Source organism: Balaenoptera physalus (genome assembly GCF_965194825.1).
Source record: "Balaenoptera physalus genome assembly, chromosome: 5".
In the NCBI taxonomy this organism is placed as follows: Eukaryota; Metazoa; Chordata; class Mammalia; order Artiodactyla; family Balaenopteridae; genus Balaenoptera; species Balaenoptera physalus.
This window is the reverse complement of record NC_138884.1, coordinates 63,855,147-63,876,788: the sequence shown is the minus strand read 5'-3', so window position 1 is coordinate 63,876,788 and position 21,642 is coordinate 63,855,147. Positions and strand designations below refer to the sequence as shown.

At 37.9% G+C, this 21,642-nt stretch overlaps 1 protein-coding gene across 1 annotated transcript in view; it reads right to left on the bottom strand.

Annotated features, from left to right (window-relative positions):
- Positions 1-21,642, bottom strand: part of LOC309660869 (transmembrane protease serine 11F-like) — a gene marked incomplete at its 5' end in the record, with an annotated part of 112,227 nt that overhangs the window by 28,647 nt on the left and 61,938 nt on the right. The window contains 7 exon segments of the mRNA XM_082461945.1: positions 3,246-3,388; positions 4,921-5,006; positions 5,008-5,178; positions 8,840-8,901; positions 8,905-9,039; positions 13,544-13,760; positions 16,094-16,161. Coding sequence (XP_082318071.1) covers positions 3,246-3,388; positions 4,921-5,006; positions 5,008-5,178; positions 8,840-8,901; positions 8,905-9,039; positions 13,544-13,760; positions 16,094-16,161 — 882 coding nt within the window.

Below are 21,642 nucleotides of genomic sequence, written 5' to 3'. Positions count from 1 at the left end.
TGATAAGTGCTATGGAAACATACAATAGGGGGATTCGACTAGTCAGGGAGGAAAGGGATGTTTCCCTTGATGAGATGTAATTGAGCTGGTATCTAAAGGAAGAGAAGTAAGTCATGAAAAGAAAGGTGTGGATGAAATGTGTTCTAGACAGAGGGAACAGCATGACAAATGCTCTGGGCATGAAGGAGCCTGGCATATGCAAAGGCCTGTAGAAAGGGGGACTGGAGAGAAGACAGCAAGGGGGCAAGTGGTACATAATGAGGGCATAGAGGTAAGGAGAGACTAGTCTATATGGAGCCCTGTGGGTCTTTTACAGACGGTTTTGATTTTTATCATAAGATAAAAACAAAGGTAAACCACTGAAATTTTAAGCGTTTTAAGGAGGGGGTTGACATGATCAGATTACATCTTGTTAGAAACTGTCCTGGCATTCATTTGACTAATGCACTAAAGGAGCATAAGAATGAATATAAGGGAGATAAACTAGATGGTTAATGTGGTTGGGGGGTGGAGGGAAGGGAAGGGGAGGAGAGAGAGGTTGAGAGAAGAGAGAAAGGCAAGAGATGGTGGAGAGAGATTTAAGGAGGTAAAACCCATGGGATTAGGTAATCAATTGGATATGGGATAAAGAGAGAAATTAGAATGATTTCTAGACTCTGGCTTATTTAACATAATGAAAGGGGATGCCATTCATAGAGATACAAAACATAGGAAGAAGATCAGGTGGGGAGGGGAATAAGAACAGAATCAGGTACAATATTTGAATCTGCGATGCCTTAGAAACATCCAACTGGAGCTGCCAAGTAGGAATAGAATATATAAGTCTGGAGATCAAAAGGGAGGTTAGGACTAAAAGTATAAATTTATGAAACATCAACAAAAAGATGATAATTGAAGCTATGAAAGAGAATCAGATTCTCTGGGGAGAAAGTATAGAGTGAAAAAAGAAACAGGCATAGGATAGGTTAACATGTATTAGATGGGATTAAGAGAATGAGCCTGAAAAGGAGACAGAGAAGGAGCAGACAGATGTAGGATAAAAATCATTCCAAGCCAAGGGAAGACGATATTTCAAGAAAGAGGGAGTGGTAAGCATTTTTAAATGCTGTTAAGAGGTTAAAAATAAAAGAAGACCAAAAAATTTGTATAGCGTCATTAGTGGTTCATTGAAAACATCAGGAAGAGAGATTTTGATGAAGTAATAGGGCAGAAACCATACTGAAATGGTTTGAGGAGTTAGTGGGAGGTGAGGAAATTGAGACCATGGGTAGAGACATTTTTGCAAATATTTGGTGGTAAAGAGATAAGATGAGAAGCTAGCTGGAGGCATTATGGGTCAAAAAAGAATTGGCTATTTCTTTTTTTCCCTAACTTAAGAGATCTGAATAGAGAAAGATCTAGTTACAAGAGAAATGTTGAGTCTGAAAAGAGAGAGAGAGGACATAATTGCCAGTGTAAACTTCCCTAAAGGCCAGAAAGAAGAAGAAATGGAGCAAAGGAGAAGGGACCAGCCTTAGCGAAGAGGCAACTTCTCTGTTGTAATCTAAGCTGAAGGTGGATGACAAGGGTCCGGATGAAGGCATGTCTGTATGCTTGGTGCTGGGAACATGGGGAAACTCCCCTCTTTTGACTTACATTTTTCTTTGAAAATTGGGAAACAAAATCATCAGTTGAGAATAAACAGGCAGGAGAAACTGGAAGTTAAGGAAAGTAGAAAATGGCAGAAGAATTCAGAGAAAGGTAGATTTAGAAAAAAACAAACTAACAAAAAGAGTAAGGTTGTCAGTTTTGTTATCTGGAACCTATAGTGTAACCATGGGTTCTCTTGTATTTTTTCCAGGAGCATTTGACTTCCCAGATACAGGCAGAGAGAGAGAGAGACTAAATAATTGAGTTCTTCCAGGTTTGGGACTTTGTCAGACAGAAATACTGGGAAGAGAGAGCATCAGGTGGACTTGGGGTATTAGCAAAAGTGTTTAAAAAATGATCACGGGGACTTCCCTGGCAGTCCAGTGGTTAAGACTCCGTGCTTCCACTGCAGGGGGCAGGGGTTTGATCCCTGGTGGGGGAACTAAGATCCCACATGCTGCAAGGCGTGGCCAAAAAAAAAAAAAAAATGATCACAGTGAAATCTAAATTGGACAAGTGGATGGTGGAAGAAAGGAAAGGATTAATGGGATGTGAAATAGCAGAGAAGCTGTGCTCTACAGGTCTCTATGAAATTGAAGAAGGATGATATTCAGCCAACAAATATTTGTGCCAGGCAATGTTTTAGGTGTTGGTAATACAGCAGTAAAATAAAATAGTTGCTCTAAAATGTGTGCCTTCATGGAACTCACATTCTAGGTTAGTGAAAGAGACAGATAATAAGCCAGTTAAATAAAATATATTGTGTGCTGAATGGTGTAAGAGCTAAAGATAAAAATAAAACAGAGAAGGGACACAAAGAATATATGTGTAAGTTGTGTATGTTGGGGGGTGAGGGTTGGAAGGTTGGGGTGTAACAGAGTGTGGCCAAAGAAACAGAAGTAGTTGAAAAGCAGGCAGAAGGATTGAGGATTGTTGTTAAATAGGATGACTTGGGGATTTAGTGTTGCTGGAAATGGAATAGTTTTTGGTGACAAAGCTCAAGGTGTGACCCTAAGAATAGGTGACTGAGGAGGAGTGAAGATCACTGGAGGTTAGGAGATCTAGGAACTAAGAATCCAGCGTTTAAATGAGTTGACGTTAATATTGCAGGCCTTGGGATGGAGACGAAATCTGTTTCAGGTGTCAGTCATGAAAGAATGAAAGGGACAAAGTAGAGAGATTTGGAGGTGGGGGAATAAAAACAAGATGCATGAGAGATGATGATAGAGCTGAATAAAGTGGTCTTCAGAGGAGAGGTTTCTCTGTCTTTCGATCACAAATTCGTTTAAGAAAATAACAATAGAGCATAAGAGTTATTGTGTGAACCAGAAATTTGGAGCAATAGACTTTAATTTCCTAATTTGTAAAATAGGGATAATTATAATAATGCTTCAATCTCATTATATTAAATGAAATAATGTATAGAAGGTGCTTAGCATTGTTTTGGCGTAGTAAACACTCAGTACAATCATTTTTGTTATCATGTTTATTTAAGCAAACTGAGTCTTTGGTAAAATTCATGTCATTTTTTTCTCCTAGGTAAAGTATATGCCCAAATTAGAAATAGTTAACAGAAACTTTCCTTTTAAAGTTTTGACCTTGACTTTGGACTTAACCTTACATGCATCTACTTTTCCATCCATGAATCCAGCACATAACATTCCTGAAGTTATTAGGCCATCATACACATCCTTTCTGTTACACACATCAGTGCTTATGGTTTCCACCCTGGCTTGCTGAAGTCTATTTTGTGTAGGTCCTATTACACAAACAAATGTAAAAATGAAAAACATGTTCTTTGAATAGAGCTATATCTAAGACTCAGAAGACACATAAATTGTATATTCCTAGGAGCAAAACATTAAGATTGTTTTATTACTTAATTATTGCCTAATTTTATTTCCTGTGTCATAAATGTCTACATTCAAGGAACAATACACATACATGACCCAATATTATATCATATTTGTGGCTCTTCAAGAGTTATTGGAACCCTCAAAACTACATGCAATATTGTGTGTGTATGCCCTTTTTTTTCATGAGAAGAGGGTTCATCACACTGATCTTGTCCAACTTCACATTTTTCCATGTAAGGAAATTGAGGCTCAGAGAAGTTCATTGATTTTCCAAAAGCTACTCAAGAAGAAACCAGGATACAAGCTGCACAGGTCTATTTGCCCTACTCTATGCTGTATAGCAGCTGTCCCCAACCTTTTTGGCACCAGGGACCGTTTTCGTGGAAGACAGTTTTTCCATGGACCAGTGAGTGGGAGGATTGGTTCAGGCGGTAATGTGAGCGATGGGGAGCAGCAAATGGAGCTTCTCTCGCTCGCCCACTGTTCACCTCCTGCCGTGTGGCCCGGTTCCTAACAGGCTGCAGACCGCTACCGGTCCACGGCCTGGGGGTGGGGGACCCCTGCATGTTACTTCAGGTGTTTCAAAACATGAGAAACAAAACAAATGCCCAAGATACACCAACAATATGACACCAGCAGAGAGCAAGGCCAGTGGTTAGGAGGAGAGAATACTGCACAACTGAGTCTCAAAACATTCACAAAACACTTTCATGTTTATGATCATTATATATCCTCATTAAAATTAGGAAGAATTTAAACCAAAAAAAGTATATGAAGTATATGCTAACCGGAAGTGTTTACATCTGGCAAATATACAATTTGTAATCCTGTACTCCCATAGCATTTTGTTCCTTCTTATACTATCTAAAACAGTCTGTTCTTTTCATCATGTTATTGACCTCTCCCTTTCCTCACCACTGCTCCAATTAATTGTGAACTCCTCAAGGACAGGTATCTGATTCCTGTTACTTTTTAACCCACAGTACCTTTTTCTTCTCACAGCCATACACATTAGAAACATCCACTTTTTTTAAAAAATTAATTAATTAATTAATTAATTTTTATTTTTGGCTGTGTTGGGTCTTCGTTTCTGTGCAAGGGCTTTCTCTAGTTGCGGCGAGCGGGGGCCACTCTTCATTGCGGTGCACGGGCCTCTCACTATCGCGGCCTTTCTTGTTGCGGAGCACAGGCTCCAGAGGCGCAGGCTCAGTAGTTGTGGCTCATGGGCCCAGCCGCTCCGCGGCATGTGGGATCTTCCCAGACCAGGGCTCGAACCCGTGTCCCCTGCATTGGCAGGCAGATTCTCAACCACTGGGCCACCAGGGAAGTCCAGAAACATCCACATTTTAATGAAGAGTCTAAAGAGGTATCCCCTAGATGCCTCATTAGATCCCAGGATAAAATTGTACTAAGTAAATTATGTTGAACATCTCACCATCATCCACAATGGATCCAAACCCTGTGACGAATACACTTGTTTTAGACAGCAACTTTATGGATGAATCTGGGAGGCAAACTCTGAACTACATTTGAAAACTCAACTCGGGTAGCAAGCTGAGCCAAAGCAATGTCATTTTCATTTGTTTCTCTATGGTAATTCTCATGAAAGGTAGTTTTCCTCACACTTCGTTGCACTGTGGGTGGCGTTATAGTTGTGCCAAAAGTAGCAATCCATTGACTTGGGTCTTTATGTCTGCAAAATATAAAGGGTAAGATGTGTGATGCTTAACTGTATCCTTGAAAAATGATTGGGACCATATTCTCCCCAACTATTGGAATTATGCTCCTGAAAAATCCCTAGGGTGAGAGAATTTGCAGTTGATGACCTTATGGAAAAAAGAGGTTAAAATATTGATACAAATGAGAGTATGAAAGCCCTTAAAATATTTTACATACTCTAAAATTAAAGAGAGTACAGTGACTAAATGGAATTCCATGCTATGTTTGGAATAATAATAGTAATGGGTACTATACAATTAGTTTCTAATATTTTAATTCCTTGTTTATTAGAAACTCTTCAAATTTGATTTCTTCTATAATTTCAGTGAAGTATGTAGAAATTAATTTTGATTTGTTTTGGATATTATGCACCATAAGAGGTATTTGCCTTCTGTATGAGACACTCCATCCATTCTTATTTTATGACTCACCCGTCAGTTCTTGTTTACTGGGTCTTACCTTGATCTTTGAGATAAAGTGTAATTTGTCTGCTTCGCAAACCCTCATATGTACACAGGATTGTTTCTCCACCCAAGGCCCATACTCTGCCCCAATACTCAAGGGCTAAGCAGCCCTATTCAGTGTCATGTTGTTAGTGCTCCCACAACCTTTGACCTGGCCTAGTCAGTCCCTCTTACTATTTTTGAGGCTCTTCCTTAACACAGATGCTTTTCTCTACCACAAGGTTACATAACAAGCAAATTCTGTCTACTCCTATCATCTCTTTACCTCCCTATTCTAATCTAAAGCCCAGTTCCCTCTTTGTCTAATTATCCCTTTCAAGAATGACTAGAAATATATAGAAACTTGAAATTCTCTATGTAGAAGAAAATTATTTAAAAGGAAATCACACAGAAGAGAATTCAGAAAGGGGATTTCCTTGTTCATGCAGGATTACTGTGTTGGTGAATCATAAACTTTTAAGTATAATGAAAAACCTGAAAGATCAGTGGTTTTCAGAGTACTCTGCACTGCCCCAGGGATGAGCAGGCCGAGCCTAGGGGCGGAGGTGTTGGGATATAGGGAGGGCTCCTCTCTCATCTGTTGTTGTTTCTTTTTTAATTTCCACTTGGTTATGTATATAATCTTTTTTTTTTTTTTTCTGGTCTGCGTTGGGTCTTCATTGCTGCACGCGGGTTTTCTCTAGTTGTGGTGATCGGGGGCTACCCTTCGTTGCAGTGTGCAGGCTTCTCATTGTGGCAGCTTCTCTTGCTGCGGAGCACAGGCTCTAAGCGTGCGGGCTTCAGTAGTTGCAGCACGCGGGCTCAGTAGTTGAGGCATGTGAGCCCTAGAGCGTGGGGGCTTCAGTAGTTGTGGTGCACGGGCTCTAGGGCACGCAGGCTTCAGCAGTTGTGGCGCGTGGGCTCAGTGGTTGTGGCTCATGGGCTCTAGAGCACAGGCTTCAGTAGTTGTGGTGCATGGGCTTAGTTGCTCCACGGCATATGGGATCTTCCCGGACCAGGGATCGAACCCGTGTCCTCTGTATTGGCAGGTGGATTCTTAACCACTGCACCACCAGGGAAGTGCCTCTCATCTGTTTTACTTATTTACACTTTAAAGGAAGATTTTATTCAAAGCAGAAGTCTTAGAGCTGAAGCATTCATTTGAAAACTAGAATTCTGGAAGCTACGAAGACATATGTTACTTCAGTCCTTAAGGAGCTTGTAAGCTAATGGAGTGGACAAAACAGGAATACCCATCTCTTCATGCATCATCAACCAGAAAGGGAGTCTCCAGTCGTAGGCACAGTTCAATATGTTTTGTGGATAAGAACACTGAGACTTACTAAGAAGTTAAATGGCTTGCCCAGGTAAGTCACATATCCACCTGGTTACTGTCAGAGAGAGATGGCCTAGGTCTCATGATATCCTGTCAAGAACTTTTTCCGTACACACTCTTGTTTCACAAAGACTGGCATCTTTTTTCATGGACATAAAAGTACTAACATTTGTCTTAAACAAAATTTTAAAAAATACACTAATTCTGTAGGAAAAAAACATAAAAATTTTAAAAATATTTGGATAATTGTGATATTGCCTTCAAAGAATCCTTATTTTTCCTTCACAACAGTACACTGCATTATGCAGTTACATGAAATTATATCACCTGCGAAATGGAACCCTTTCTCTCCAGGATCATTACCTTTCCCAACTCTTTTATATTATTATTATTACTGGCATAAAATATGCTATTACATTTCTCATATTTTAAAAAATCCTTCCTTTGAGTCCACAACCACCCCCAACTGTCAAATTTCTCTGCTCCCATTTATGTAAAAACTCCTTGAAAGTGGCATCTAAACTCACTACATCCAATCCTTCTCCTTCTTTTCTCTCTTGAATTCATTCTACCAACACACAGAGATGGCACTGGACCTGCCGAAAATGTATCTCAGTCATTATAGCTTATATTCTTCACTAAATGCATTGACATTCTGGGCTTATTTATTTTTAATTTATATAAGCAAAGATAAAGCAAAATAGATGACACTCCCAAACACAAGTGTGAAGATTGGAGGATTCTGTAAACATGAAAAAAAATCAGAAAGCCTTGAAAAATTAGTGAGACTCAAGTTTACCTAAGGCATGATGCTAGTTATTTTCGGGGTTGTGAATTTGTGTGAGTCCCTTTTCTCTTCTTTCATGAGAGAGTGACAGACAATCACCTTAAATTCATTAGGTCATTCTCATTGCACATCTGCTCCATAAATAAAGGTGTAGGCATCTTGAAACAATTTGGGTGTTACCGCAGAAGGATGATCAAGCACATCCTAGACACACCAAGGATAGTTTCCTCTGAAAGGGTGTGTGAACAGTGCCACTGGCCAGGGCTTTACTCAGAGCTTTTGTCTTTTGAGGGTTTAAAAGGAAAAACTTTCTGTACCCTGATGGTGAAACCTCAGGGAGAAAAGATAGTGTGTCCCTGATCTTGGGGCAGTAGCGTGCCTGTGCATGTCTGTGTATGTGAAGTGATATAGCTGAGTGTTAAGAGCTACAGCTGTGAAAGCCCAAGCAGAGAACTCCTTTTGGGTTGTGTATGACTGGTCTTACATACTATGAGGGCAGTGATAAGGGCTGGCTGGTCTCTCTCACCATCCACACACCTCTCTGGTCCATAATAGCCCACACAGTTCTTGGATAATGCAATTGGAAGGGAGAGCTTCAAGAGTGATACCTTTGATTTTTTTCTTTTTCCTTATTTGATTTTTTTCTCATCACTTAACTAAAGTGATGGTGGATGTTGATAGTTGGAGGATAGATGCAATAATATTTTTTAAAGTGGCTGAATTTTCTCTTTAAATAGGTAGAAGAGTTTAAATTTGTTACATGTATAATAGTCTTTAAACGAAAATAATTTATGGTATCGTAGAAAAGATCACACTGGTGTCATGATGCTACAAGAGAATATGTGGTAAGAGCCATAAGAATGATGCAAACCAAACACGATAGATATGGAGAGAAGGGTGAGGGGATGAGTATGATTGGGGCGTAGAGCAACCATAATGTATTTAGGGGACAGGGTCCATCCAGAATGGAGTAGAGGATAAGCTGGTGAGATTGGACTCTTCCCAGCACTAAATTGATGGTAATTAATAACCGAGTAAGGAAGACTAGCAACAGCTGTAATAAACTTACTTGCGGAAGTAGTGAGCCGCCGTGAGCAGCCACGTGTTACTGATGAGGCTAGCTCCGCACTGCTAGCCTGCCCCTATGAGCTGGAGGCTGGCCTGCCATGGCCACTGCCTTTCCATAGCTGTTTCACTTCCTTGGACAATCCTTTCAGTAGAAGAGGATGCTGGTAATGGCATGTATGAAGATGTCATCCTTATTCCAGTCTGTCATAGAAACATGCGTTAGTTTGTTTTCATGAAAAGGAGTGGAAAAAAAGCACATCCTGATTTGCACTGCGTGCAGATGGTTAGACAGTCCATTGAACCTGCTATTCTTTAACCCATTCCTAGAACTCAGTCTCTGGGGTTATTCTGTAGGGGTCCTAGTAATCCTATTGAGGTTCAGAAAATACTTACCAACATTTCAAGGCATCCAAACCAGGAATTAACTTCGGTCTCCATATGAAGCATATATGGATGAATAAATAGGTAGGTAGATAAATTACTGAGCATAAAAATGTATAGATCCTCTGCTAAGGGTTTCAGATACATTTATAGCAAAACACTTTTCAAATGAGAAAACTCGGCTCTGGAGGAGAACGTAAACTACTGGAGGTCACCCAGCTGGTAAGTGACAGAGCTGTATATAAAATTAGAAGGATCCACATCAAAGCTTGTATTCTTACTACTGAGAGAGAGCCCAACACTGAATGTCGGTCATGATTCTGCCTTGACATGAATCTGTAGACTGTCTTTGAAAAGCACTGAAATTTAAGTCTTAAATACAATGACTTTTTTGCTTTTCTAAGATTTAAAAGATTAGTTTAAAAAAAAATTCTGATTCCCTGATAGCAAACCCTCAATTGATTAGACTTCAAATCAACCTTAAGTAATACTTGAAAGTATATTAGCATACTTTATTAATGTGCTTGTTAATTATTTATATTTTGTTAAGAATACAAGTTTGTTTTTTTTTTACAAAAAGGGGTTTTATTCAAAAACAGGTAAAAAATAGTTGCCTGAAATCATATTTACAAATTTATCATAACTCCCTTAGTGTTAAATAGCTTTAGCTTAAGGTGACCATAAAATTGAACAAATAGAGTGTCTAGGTTAATATGGTGCCATATCAGTAGTGCCTAATACTTCCTCTCCCAACTTCCCCTTAAAGTAAGCATGAAGATAATAATAATAAAAATAATATCTACTAGTTATGAGCCAGGCCCTGTACATAGTGTTACATATATTTTCCCTAATTTTTATAACAACCCTCTATGTTAGATGTTATTATCTTCATATTGCAGAAGAAAAAAATTGAGTCTAAGGTATTGTTCAAAGGCAAAAAGAGAAAAATCACCAGTAATTAAGGAAGGATAAGAAAAATTATAAATTCTGGTAGTAATTTTCAGTAACTGCAGTATTCGGTTGGTTGGTTTAAAAAGCAACTTCTTAGATTACCCAAGCTATATCCCTGAACCAGAATTGTGTGGAGAACCCCAACAATTCCGACAAAGCCACCGCTGTTGTGATTCCCCAGCCCAGGGAATAAAGCTAGCCAAATAGAAACTATAGTTTGAACCATCCAACTGTGACCCACCAAGTCTTTTCTCTAAGTGTGTTCAAAAGAAGCCACACTGTCCAGCACACCATCCTATCTAGGGACACAGGAAAGATGAAAAGTTCTATGAAAATGTAGTTATTTTATTAAATGGTCTGAACGTGTACCCCAAAATTTATAGTTGAAATCCTAACCGTTAAAGGTGGTGGTATTAGTAGGTGAAGGTGCTTAAGTCATGAGGGTGGAGCTCTCATGAATGGGATTAGGGCCTTATGGAAGAGTGTGCACAGGGATCCCTAGCCTCTTCCACCATTTGACTATACAGCAAGACGTCTGAGTCAGAAGAGGGCCCTCACCGGACCCTCTGGCACCCTGATCTCAGACTTCTAGCCTTCAGAACTGTGAGAAATATATTTCTGCCATTTATAAACTACCCAATCTATGGTATTTTGTTATCACACAAGGAATGGACTAATGAAAAGCAATTTAAACAGAGAAAGAAAGAGCACTGGCACCAGTGAATGCTGGAGCTGGTGGTACTCTAAAATGGGTGGTTGATGTAGTTTTCATATACTGTATTTGTAAGATCAGAAATTAATCCTGCATCTAACTGTACGGCATGGTTAAGGTCCTCTAAATCAGATGATATATAAACTCAGAAGGCAGACATATCTCAGAAAGTTTTCTTCAAAAAATTTTAGGACATGTGCTTGGTATCAGCAAAGATATGCAAGAAAACATGATCTTATTAAACAAAAGTAGCCAAACATAAGGGGAAAATATGCTGTGATAAGAGTACACATAATGAAAGAGTTGTCTGTCACTAAAGAAAATTCAAAAAATTACAGAAATGTCATAACAGATATAAAATCCATGTAAAAGTAGTAAAAAGAAAAAGTGACACCAGGTAACAGAGATAAGTGGTTTTCAGGAGTATAGATCTGATGAGATCTTTCAGAATGCAGAGGAAAGTAACCTGAGCTGGAACTAGAAATAATGATTGACATGGAGGGCAGAAAATGGACATTCAGGTAATAAATCATTTGTGTTCCTGAGGAAGAAAAAAAAGAACAATTGGAACAGAGTCAATCATCAGATTTATAGAGGAAGAACATTTTTCCAGAATGAGAAAAAAAATAGTGTACACGTTGAAAATGCTCATAATTTCCCAAAGTTTAGTGCCAAATACAACCACATCTAGATCTCTTGGCAAAAAAAAAAAAAAAAAGAAAGAAAGATAAAAAGTTATAGGATAAAGATTTCCTACCTTCATCCAGAAACCAAAAAGGTAACCTATATAAGAATAAAAATCACACCAGCCTTAGACTTCTACTCTATAACAAAAACACTAGAATAAAAGGCAATAATGTATATACAATTATTTGGGAAAGTTTATGGTCCAATAATCCTATAAAATGAGAAAAAGGAAGTAGAAAGAGATTCTGACATGCAAGTTCTCAGAAAATATACCATCTGTATAATTTTCTTGTTTAAAAATAACTTGAATATAGCTGATTCACTTTGTTATAAAGCAGAAACTAACACACCATTGTAAAGCAATTATACTCCAATAAAGATGTTAAAAAAAAAGAAACAAAAGAGAAAAAAAATAACTTGAGGATAGAGTTTAGCAAGCAAAAAGGTGAATTTAAATCAAGACTCAAGAATGAGAAATAGTAAAAATATAACAAGAGTCTTTAGTGATGGGTAAATAATTGTAATATTGGGATAAAATGGAACATGATATTTTGAAAAAGAATATTAATAGATTAATAGATTTCCTGGACATTTCACTTCTCTTCATTTAATGAGAGCTATGTATGTGGCAGAAGAAAATATATGTGGTAGAATTTTGGTTATTGAGGATGGTCATAGAATATCGTTATTTTGATATTAAAACAACCTTTATAGTAACAAGTCAGTATACATGACCAAGAAGGCTGAAAAATGATTTTTAAAAATTGTAAAATAAGAAACTCTACAATTTTAACATTTTTTATGGTGGATATTTTACTTTAGCTTATATAATCATGTATTAGGGAAATTATATTATTAGGAATTGAGATTTAGTTTGAGATTGCCATTTATAGAGTTCTGGAAAATGTCATATTTTTCTTTGGAATATAATTGATTAAAAATAAAGGTAGATACCATACTCTACATCATTTCTAATTACTTCAGGAAGAAGTTGTCACTATTATGTGTGGAGATTCTATCTCAAAATGTATTTAAAGGATTTTCCTGATGTCTAACAATAGAGAAATTCACTTTAGATGATCTGTTTCTTCAATTCATGGCTGCTGGGAGGGGAAAAGACTCTAGGTCCAAAGGACAAGCCTTATTTTTTGGTATTAAGTCAGAAGTAACTACACTTGGAAATACTTAATTGGAAGCAGTGAACAGAGCTGGAACACCTAATGCCTGTGAGATGTATACTAGAGTTCAGGGGAAGGAGTAAGAAAATATAAAGACACAGTCCCTTACCTTGGCACTTACAATCTTATTTGAAACACATTATTTTACTTTTTCTAATTATATGTTGGCATAGAAAAATAGAAATGTCTCTCAGTTTGGTTTCCAGCTAGTTGTGAGGTAGTTTTAGTTTCATAACCTTTTGAACTTCATTTTCTTCCACTTTTGGGGGAAAATAAAATGACAACTTTTCTGAGTTTGTGTTGTGAGGAATCAATGAGGAGATGAATAAGAAATTGTTTTCAATTGGAAATAAACTAGAGAACCTCTTTACAGTTCATGTCAATGGTTCTTCCAACAGGGGTCAACCTTCATAAAGATGTCTTTTCTTTGATACTATAGAAGCTAACCCCCATAACTGACCAGTAAAGACCTCTGGGAGTCAGGATACCTGTACTTTAATTCTTCCCCCAAGGCTTGCTAGTCCCATGTCTGACATCTTACTTGAGTCTAGTTTCCTTAAAATGGTGGAAATAACACCTACCCTTTCATGTTTCTGAAAAGATCCAACATGATAATACATATATGGGGGGAAATTAAAAACCCATAGCAATGCCCAAGTCAAATATGAAAAAAATCATAAAACTAAACTTTACCTCATAGTGAATTTTTATTTTAGCTTTATTCCACACTGACGTATGTTCATCAGGGGTGAATTCTTGAAATGAGAGAATACTTTGACCTAAATGCTTATGAAAAATAAAAAGAGGATTGCGAAGGGAGGGAACCACAAAGATGGTAAAAGGACTTACATGTGAGTGTAATTGATGGTTTGTTTACAGTCAAAGGCAACTGTTTTGTCTTCAGACTTTGATATAGAATCCTTTCAATATTTGTCCTGATTTGCTTAGCACTATCAGTAGATGGGTGTTGAAACATGAGCACCATAAGAATGTTCACACCGTTTTCATCTGGCCTGAAGAGCAAAAAAGCAGATAAACAGAGATAATCATAATAAAGCGACTTCTCTAACCATTAACTGTTTTTACATATTAGGATTCATACTAAATTTAAAGAAACATAGTGAGTAGCTGAGTAGCATATGTGTGTATCAGATTTCTAAATTATCTCTAGGACTACCGGCTAAGATACATAGCTGGAACAAAATTATTCTCACCCCTAACTTAGCTCATCGTCTAGAGGAGGTTGTGGGAGAAGGAGATTTCATGAAATCATGCTTCACATGCACTTAAATGATTTTCTTTTTAAGGCATTCTGAGACACAGTTGTAACCAAGGTCATTATTCTTCAGTAGTGGTGTGGCAGAAACAAGGCTTTGTATTCACCAAACCCAGTTGCCTTTGCCTTCAGAGCAAGAGCTAGATTTCATTTCCTAGCCTTCCTTGCAGTTTATTGAAACTCTCTAGTGAACTCTGGACAATGAAATGCAGGAAGAAATGATGTACCCCACTTCTGGGCCTTGCCCTTAAAGACCTCCTGTACCACGCTCTATGCTTGCACTCTTCCCTTATTTGCCAACCAGACGTAGACGATTCATTGGGCAAGTCCATTCCACAATCCCAACCAGCACCTACATCCCCTGCTGCCACTTCTAACTGTTTGGACTGTACCATGGAAATGAAATAGACCTTTATTGTGTTAAGCCATTGGTATTTTGGGGTTTGGTAGTCAGTTAATATGTGTTTGATACATGGATGATTAAAGAAAGCAGTTATAAAAGGAAATCATTTGATAAGTTCAAATGTATAAATGTACACTAATGTGTAGGTCTAGAAAGCCTCTAGTTGCCTTTTGAGAATGAATTTAATTTGAAATATACAAAAAAAAAAAAGGAAGGAAGGAAGGAAGGGAGGGAGGAAGGAAGGAAAGTAGGAAGGGGGAAAGGGAAAGAAAAGGCATGGGTTCCTTAACCATATATATATTTACCATCAAAAAGTGAAGCAAATAAATATTACAAATATATATATGTATATATATATATACATGTATATACATGTATAGCATATGTGTATATATATAATATGTATGTATATATATAGTATGTATATATATATGTATGTGTGTATATTGATTGATATCCACAGTAAAAGTTTAAAACTTTCATCAAAATTGATAGAAAACAAGATATATTATTACAGTAAATGCCAAGCCTTTTGGACATTCTATTAAAACACATTCAGGATGAATTATAGTAATTTATTTTGGTCTTTGACAACATGTATGTTCAATTTATGTATATTGCCTTTTATCAGAGCATAAAATGAAAAGACGTTAGAAATAATAAAAATGCAGTGGCATTAAAGGTAAACCTTATTGCAGAGAAAATCATAGTCTGATTGTTGGGTGGGCTTAAAGTGAGGACAATCAAAAAGAGCTGGTCTACAAAAAGACACATGTACCCCAATGTTCATTGCAGCACTACTTAAAATAGCCAGGACATGGAAACAACCTACACGTCCACAAACAGAGGAATGGATAAAGAAGATGTAGAACATATATACAATGGAATATTACTCAGCCATAAAAAGGAACGAAATTGGGTCATTTGTAGAGACGTGGATGGACCTAGAGACTGTCATACAGAGTGAAATAAGTCAGAAGGAGAAAAATATCGTATATTAATGCATAATGTGGACTCTAAAAAAATGGTATAGATGATCTTATTTGCAAAGCAGAAATAGAGACACAGACATAGAGAACAAACATATGGATACCAAGGGGGAAGGGGAGGGTGGGATGAATTGGGAGATGGGGATTGACATATATACACTATTGATAGTATGTATAAAATAGGTAACTAATGAGAACCTACCGTATAGCACAGGGAACCCTACTTAATGCTCTGCGGTGACCTAAATGGGAAGGAAATCCAAAAAAGAGGGGATATATGTATACATATAGCTGATTCACTTTGCTGTACAGTAGAAATTAATACAACATTGTAAAGCAACTATACTCCAATAAAAATTAAAAAAAAAAAAAGAGCTTGCCTAAATTCTACTTATTCCCTGATTTAAGGAGCAGGATGTATCAGCAGCACCATCTTCCTGTATTTTTTTCTCTTGGAGAATACCTTTTTTTTTAATCTAATAACTGACCTTGCCTCTTGTCATAGAGCACTTTATATCTTTCTATCATGACTGGGAAATGGCTAGGCAGTATAAGCTGCCTCAAAATTTATGAAATCTTTGTGTTCCTGCAAAGATCTGATCAGGGATGCTGAGCAATTGTGCTGATCAAATGCTTCCTAACTGTACCAGTTTGAAGTAGCAAACCAAGTTTACATACGTTAATTTGATAACATGTGATTTGATAAACCAACCCTCTCCGGAAGAATGCTGAAATATCCTAGACATCTGAACAGAAAAAAAATTTAAAGTAAGTATTAGTCTTAAGAAAAGTGTTATTTCTCATCTTATCTAGAGACTTGAAGCAAAGATAAGGATTTTGGTTTATTCCCAGACTTGTGAACTGATTATTTGCAGTGGTAAGACAAAACCGGGTTCTAGTTCTTGTAAAACTGAACAACCTCACCACAATTGTTCGATTTTTGCTATAAAATGAGATAACGGCATTATCTACGTCATAGAGTTGTTTTGAGGATTAAATGAAATAATGTATATCACACATATCACACCTTGCCTGGCATATTAAAAACTATTCATACTGTTCATTTTGATTATTGTCAAATGAGTTAAAGTATCTGTGCTATTTTTCAATTTGCCTTATTCTTGAATATGGCATCTAGTCTCCTATTGATATCAATTTGTTGATTTTTTAAATGAATATCTCATTATAAGAGCATTTGACATAACATGTAACAACATCTGTCATGAGACTCGACACCCTCACTTGTTAATCATCTGTCTGGCAGGCAGGATGTTTCACCACACTTCATACTGCCAGCAATTTATTACTTGCTTTTTCCAGTCTGAACCATTGAAGGATTTTGAATATTCAGTGAACTGATCTCCTGAAGGGACCTGATTCCCAAAAGATTACTGAGGCATTGCCTTAAGAGGCAAAGAAAGCACTGGACTGAGAGTCAGAAGTCAGAAATTGCAGGTCCATGTAAGTTTATGTAAGGCCCACTTCCGTGGTAAATCTTGCCCTCTAATTACTACATCCTTTGGGAAGAGGGAATATTTTCTCCCTCCCCAAGAGATTCCTCCCTCTCCCTGACTCCTCTAAATTAATAACAATGCTCAGTAGATTTTATCTCCTGAATATTGAATCTACCTCTCTTTTTTCAATTGCACTGCTATGGTCTAAAATCAGCTCCTTCGAAACCTGTGCCTGGGCCTTTGAAGCGGTCCCCTCACTGGCACGTTTATGTGGTTCAGCTCTGTCTTTCCTCCCCTCACTTGTTCGCCCACAATGCCAGCATCCAGAATGATGTCTCTAAAGCACAAATCTGAGTATATTACACTCCTGCTTAAAAGCCATTGTCTCTCAGTGTGAGCTCCACAATCTTATCCCTTCATTGGCCTTACCACACCCCTACCTTCAAGGCCTATTATCTTATCTACTGAATTACCTGTTCTTTCCTAATCCCATTGGACTGGTTCACACCTCTACAACTTTGCACATTCACTTCCCTCTTCCTAAAGTACACTTTTTTTCCCAGGCAAATTTCTTCAATGACACTTATGTTATTCTCCAGTGACACCTAAGTTGTCTTTGACTTGCCTTCCTCAAACAAAGTTGAATACTCCTTTATTTGGGCCACCCCAGCGTCTTGCACATGATTCTATTGTAGCAATTATCACACTGGTTTACAATTGTCCTTCCCACTCTGGACTGTGAGCTGTGTGACAGCAGAGAGTGTGTTTGATTCATCTTTCTATCTTCAGTGTTTGGCACATTGCATGGTCCACAGTAAACACTCAATGCATATTTGATGAATAAACACGTGAATGAATAAATGAGTAAATGAATTAAGGATTGACAATATCATAAAGGAGAGAAGATAATGGCACATTGTTTTAGCTTTATCTGCAAGTCATGTTGCTAAGGGTAAGTAGAAATCCATGGGAATCTTTTTTTTTTAATTAAAACATTTTTTTAATTTTTTATATTTTATATTTTTTTCTTTTTTTTTTAAGTTGATTTTTATTGGAGTATAGTTGCTTTACAATGTTGTGTTCTCCATGGGAATCTAAAGCAAGGTGGAAGCCAGAAGACTCCAGTGGTGACCACCCCCTCCCCGCCTTCATGAGTAGTCATTCCAGGAGTATGGAACAGTTCTGAGTTATGTCACTTACAATTTCACTAAGCTTCTCTGAACTCATTTCATTTCCATTTCTCAAGGAACAAGGAGAATAATCTAATTTTAAGATCTCCAGCACGTTATATAAATGTCCTCTGAAATTCTGAACTGTGTACATAACGGCACTTTGGGAAAGGATCAGGATTCTCATATCAGAGTATAAGAAAGTACTAAGAGTCTATTCAAACTAAAATGTGATATTAATAAGACCATGGTCCTATTAATAAGACTCCCTGAGGAGTCGACCTCTATTTTTAAAAATAGGTAGATTCTGGTACAGTACAGTGTTGGTATAACTACTCATAACAGCTTACATGTGTTAAGTCCATACTACATGGTAGGCATTGGACCAATTTCTTTGTCAACTTCATACCACCTTATGAGAAGAGTATTTTCTCTATTCTCATCTGTCCCATTTTATAGATGAAGAAACTGAAGCTCAAGACACTTAAATGTCTAAGGGTGCATAGGAGGTGGTTGGTTCTGGCATGTGAACCCAGGATACCTGGTTCAAGATCTTGTGTTCTTAAGTACATTAAGTGACATTGACAACCCTGAGTTACTTATATGCCTGATGACAGATGTTCAGGTTGGTGGGGGCAGAGAGGTCTTGGGGCAGGAAGCCCTTAAAGAAGGCCTCAAAGCACCTTTTATTTCCTGAATCTAAACCTTATGAAAGATAACCTCCAGGGAGGTTACTTCTTCCTGCTTCTAGTTTAACAGGGCTAAGGGAACCACTTCTTTTCAGATACCTAATCATTGCTGTAACCAATTTCTGGAAAAGTTTAATTCATGTCTATATTTTTCTACTGGGAGCTCAGTATATATAAGTAAATGTTATATTTAGTCCAAATTACAAAAGTTAATTGTATCCTTCCTTTTTTTAATGGTCCAAACCTAAGAATAGATTACTAGAGGCTCTTCCATTTAAAACAAGATAGTTTCTAAGCCCATAGTAAAATGAAAAATGAAATATGAAATGTTCACCTTAAAATCAGATACCAATTGTAGTCCTTGGTTTGAACTCCATCATCAAAACCCAAAATAACATGTTTGAAACAATACGTGTGGCTCTGACTAATAGTATACCCTGTTACTGTCTTTAGCAAGCTTGAACTTGTGCCTTCCCTCTGGCTGGGAACTGCATGCAGATTAAGTCCTCATGGAAGATCAGATGGGAGCTAGGAAATCCCTTTCCGGGTCCACCCATGAAAGTCAGACAAGTTCTGCAGATTTCCTGTTCCTTTCAGAGGAATATATACCAGCAGAGGACAAATATACCAAAAAACAAAAAAACAAACAAACAGATTGCTTTTCTCTTTCATCTCCAAGAAAACGTCCTGCTAGCTCAAAGGGACTTTTACTTCCTCTGAACCACTAAAATACTGATTGTTTGAGTCCTATATTTGACAATTATATTCTGCAATGTGGCAACTCTCATATTATCATATCATCTTGTAAGCTCTCATATGTCATATCATCTTGTTACCTAAATTTGCTTTTTGTATTATCTTACATGCATAAACTTCCATATATAAACCATACTGTATACTCCAAATAAGGAAAGGACTGTACTTTGTAGACCTTGGCATTTTTTACAGCTTTGCACAAGGGATGTGCCCAGTAACATTTTCCTAAATTGATTGATTCTCCAACTATGGTTAATCTTCATCAATGGTATGAAGAAAAAAAAAAAAATGCTGGCTTTTGCATCCCTTCAAGACTCTTTCACTATACTCTGTCACTTCCTCTTTTTCTCATTTATTTAGTGATTCAACACAACTGATTAGGAGTATCCTATGTTTCAGGTACTGTGACAATACTGGTTAAAGAGTATGAACAAAAAGTTATGGTCCCGGGCTTCCCTGGTGGCGCAGTGGTTAAGAATACGCCTGCCAATGCAGGGGACATGGGTTCGAGCCCTGGTCCGGGAAGATCCCACATGCCACGGAGCAACAAAGCCCATGTGCCACAACTACTGAGCCTGTGCTCCAGAGCCTGAGAGCCACAACTACTGAAGCCAGCGTGCCTAGAGCCCGTACTCTGCAACAAGAGAAGCCACCGCAATGAGAAGCCTGTGCATCACAGCGAAGAGTAGCCCCTGCTTGCTGCAACTAGAGAAAGCCTGTGTGCAGCAACAAAGACCCAACTCAGCCAGAAAAAAAAAAAGTTATGGTCCCTGGGCTCATAGAATACAGAGATAGAAGGTAATAAATAAAAAACTAAATACAGTACAGAAGGCAGGAATTCCCTGGCAATCCAGAGGTTAGGACTCCACACTCTCACTGCCAAGGGCCCACTTCAATTTCTGGTCAGAGAACTAGAATCCCACAAGCCATGGCGTGGCCAAAAAAAAAACCCAAAATACAAAAGGCAACTAGTATAGTAAGGTAACATAGGATAATGGCTGGGGGTCTATAATTACCTCCAGGGAGGTAACATGATACATGAAGGATCAGAAGAAGTAAGCGACAAAAAGAATAGGATCATGGGGCAATTCCAGGTAGAAGGAAGACAATGTGTAATTAATCTTAAAGAAGGCCATTATGGGCAGAGAATAGTGAGCAAGGAGGAGAATGTAGAAGTTGGAGGAGGGGCTTCCCTGGTGGCTCAGTGGTTCAGAATCTGCCTGCCAGTGAAGGGGACATGGGTTCGAGCCCTGGTCTGGGAAGATCCCACATGCCGCCGAGCAACTAGGCCCGTGAGCCACAACTACTGAGCCTGCGCATCTGGAGCTTGTGCTCCGCAAAAAGAGAGGCCACGATAGTGAGAGGCCCGTGCACCGCGATGAAGAGTGGCCCCCACTTGCCGCAACTAGAGAAAGCCCTTGCACAGAAACGAAGACCCAACACAGCCAAAAATAAATAAATAAATAAATAAATAAATAAAAAATAAAAATAAAGCAATTCCTTTAAAAAAAAAGAAGTGTGGCAACAAATAACAAGTGTTGGAGAGGATGTGGAGAAAAGGGAACTCTTATACATTTTTGTTGGGAATGTGAATTGGTGCAGCTACTATGGAAAATAGTATGGAAGTTCCTTAAAAAATTAAAAATAGAACTACCATATGATCTAGCAATTCCACTTCTGGGTATTTGTTTGAAGAAAATGAAAACAGTATCTCAAAAAGATATCTGTACCCCCCATGTCCCCATGTTCATTGCAGCATTATTTACAGTAAACAAGACTTGGAAGCAACCTAAGTGTTCATTTATGAATATATGGATAAAGAAAATGTGGCTTATACATACAATGGAATACTATTCAGACATAAACAAGAATGGAATCTTGCCATTTGTGACAACACTGATGAACCTTGAGGGCATTATAAGTGAAGTAGGCCAGAGAAAGATAAATACCATATGATCTCACTTATATGGAATCTAAACAAGACAAACAAACAAAACAAATAAACAAAAACCTAAACTCATAGAAAGAGAACAGATTGGTGATTGCTAGAGTTGAGGGGTGAGAGATAGGCAAAATGGGCTAAGGTGGTCAAAAGGTACAAACTTCCAGTTATAAAATAAATAAGTCCTTTGGGACGTAATGTATAACACGGTGACTAT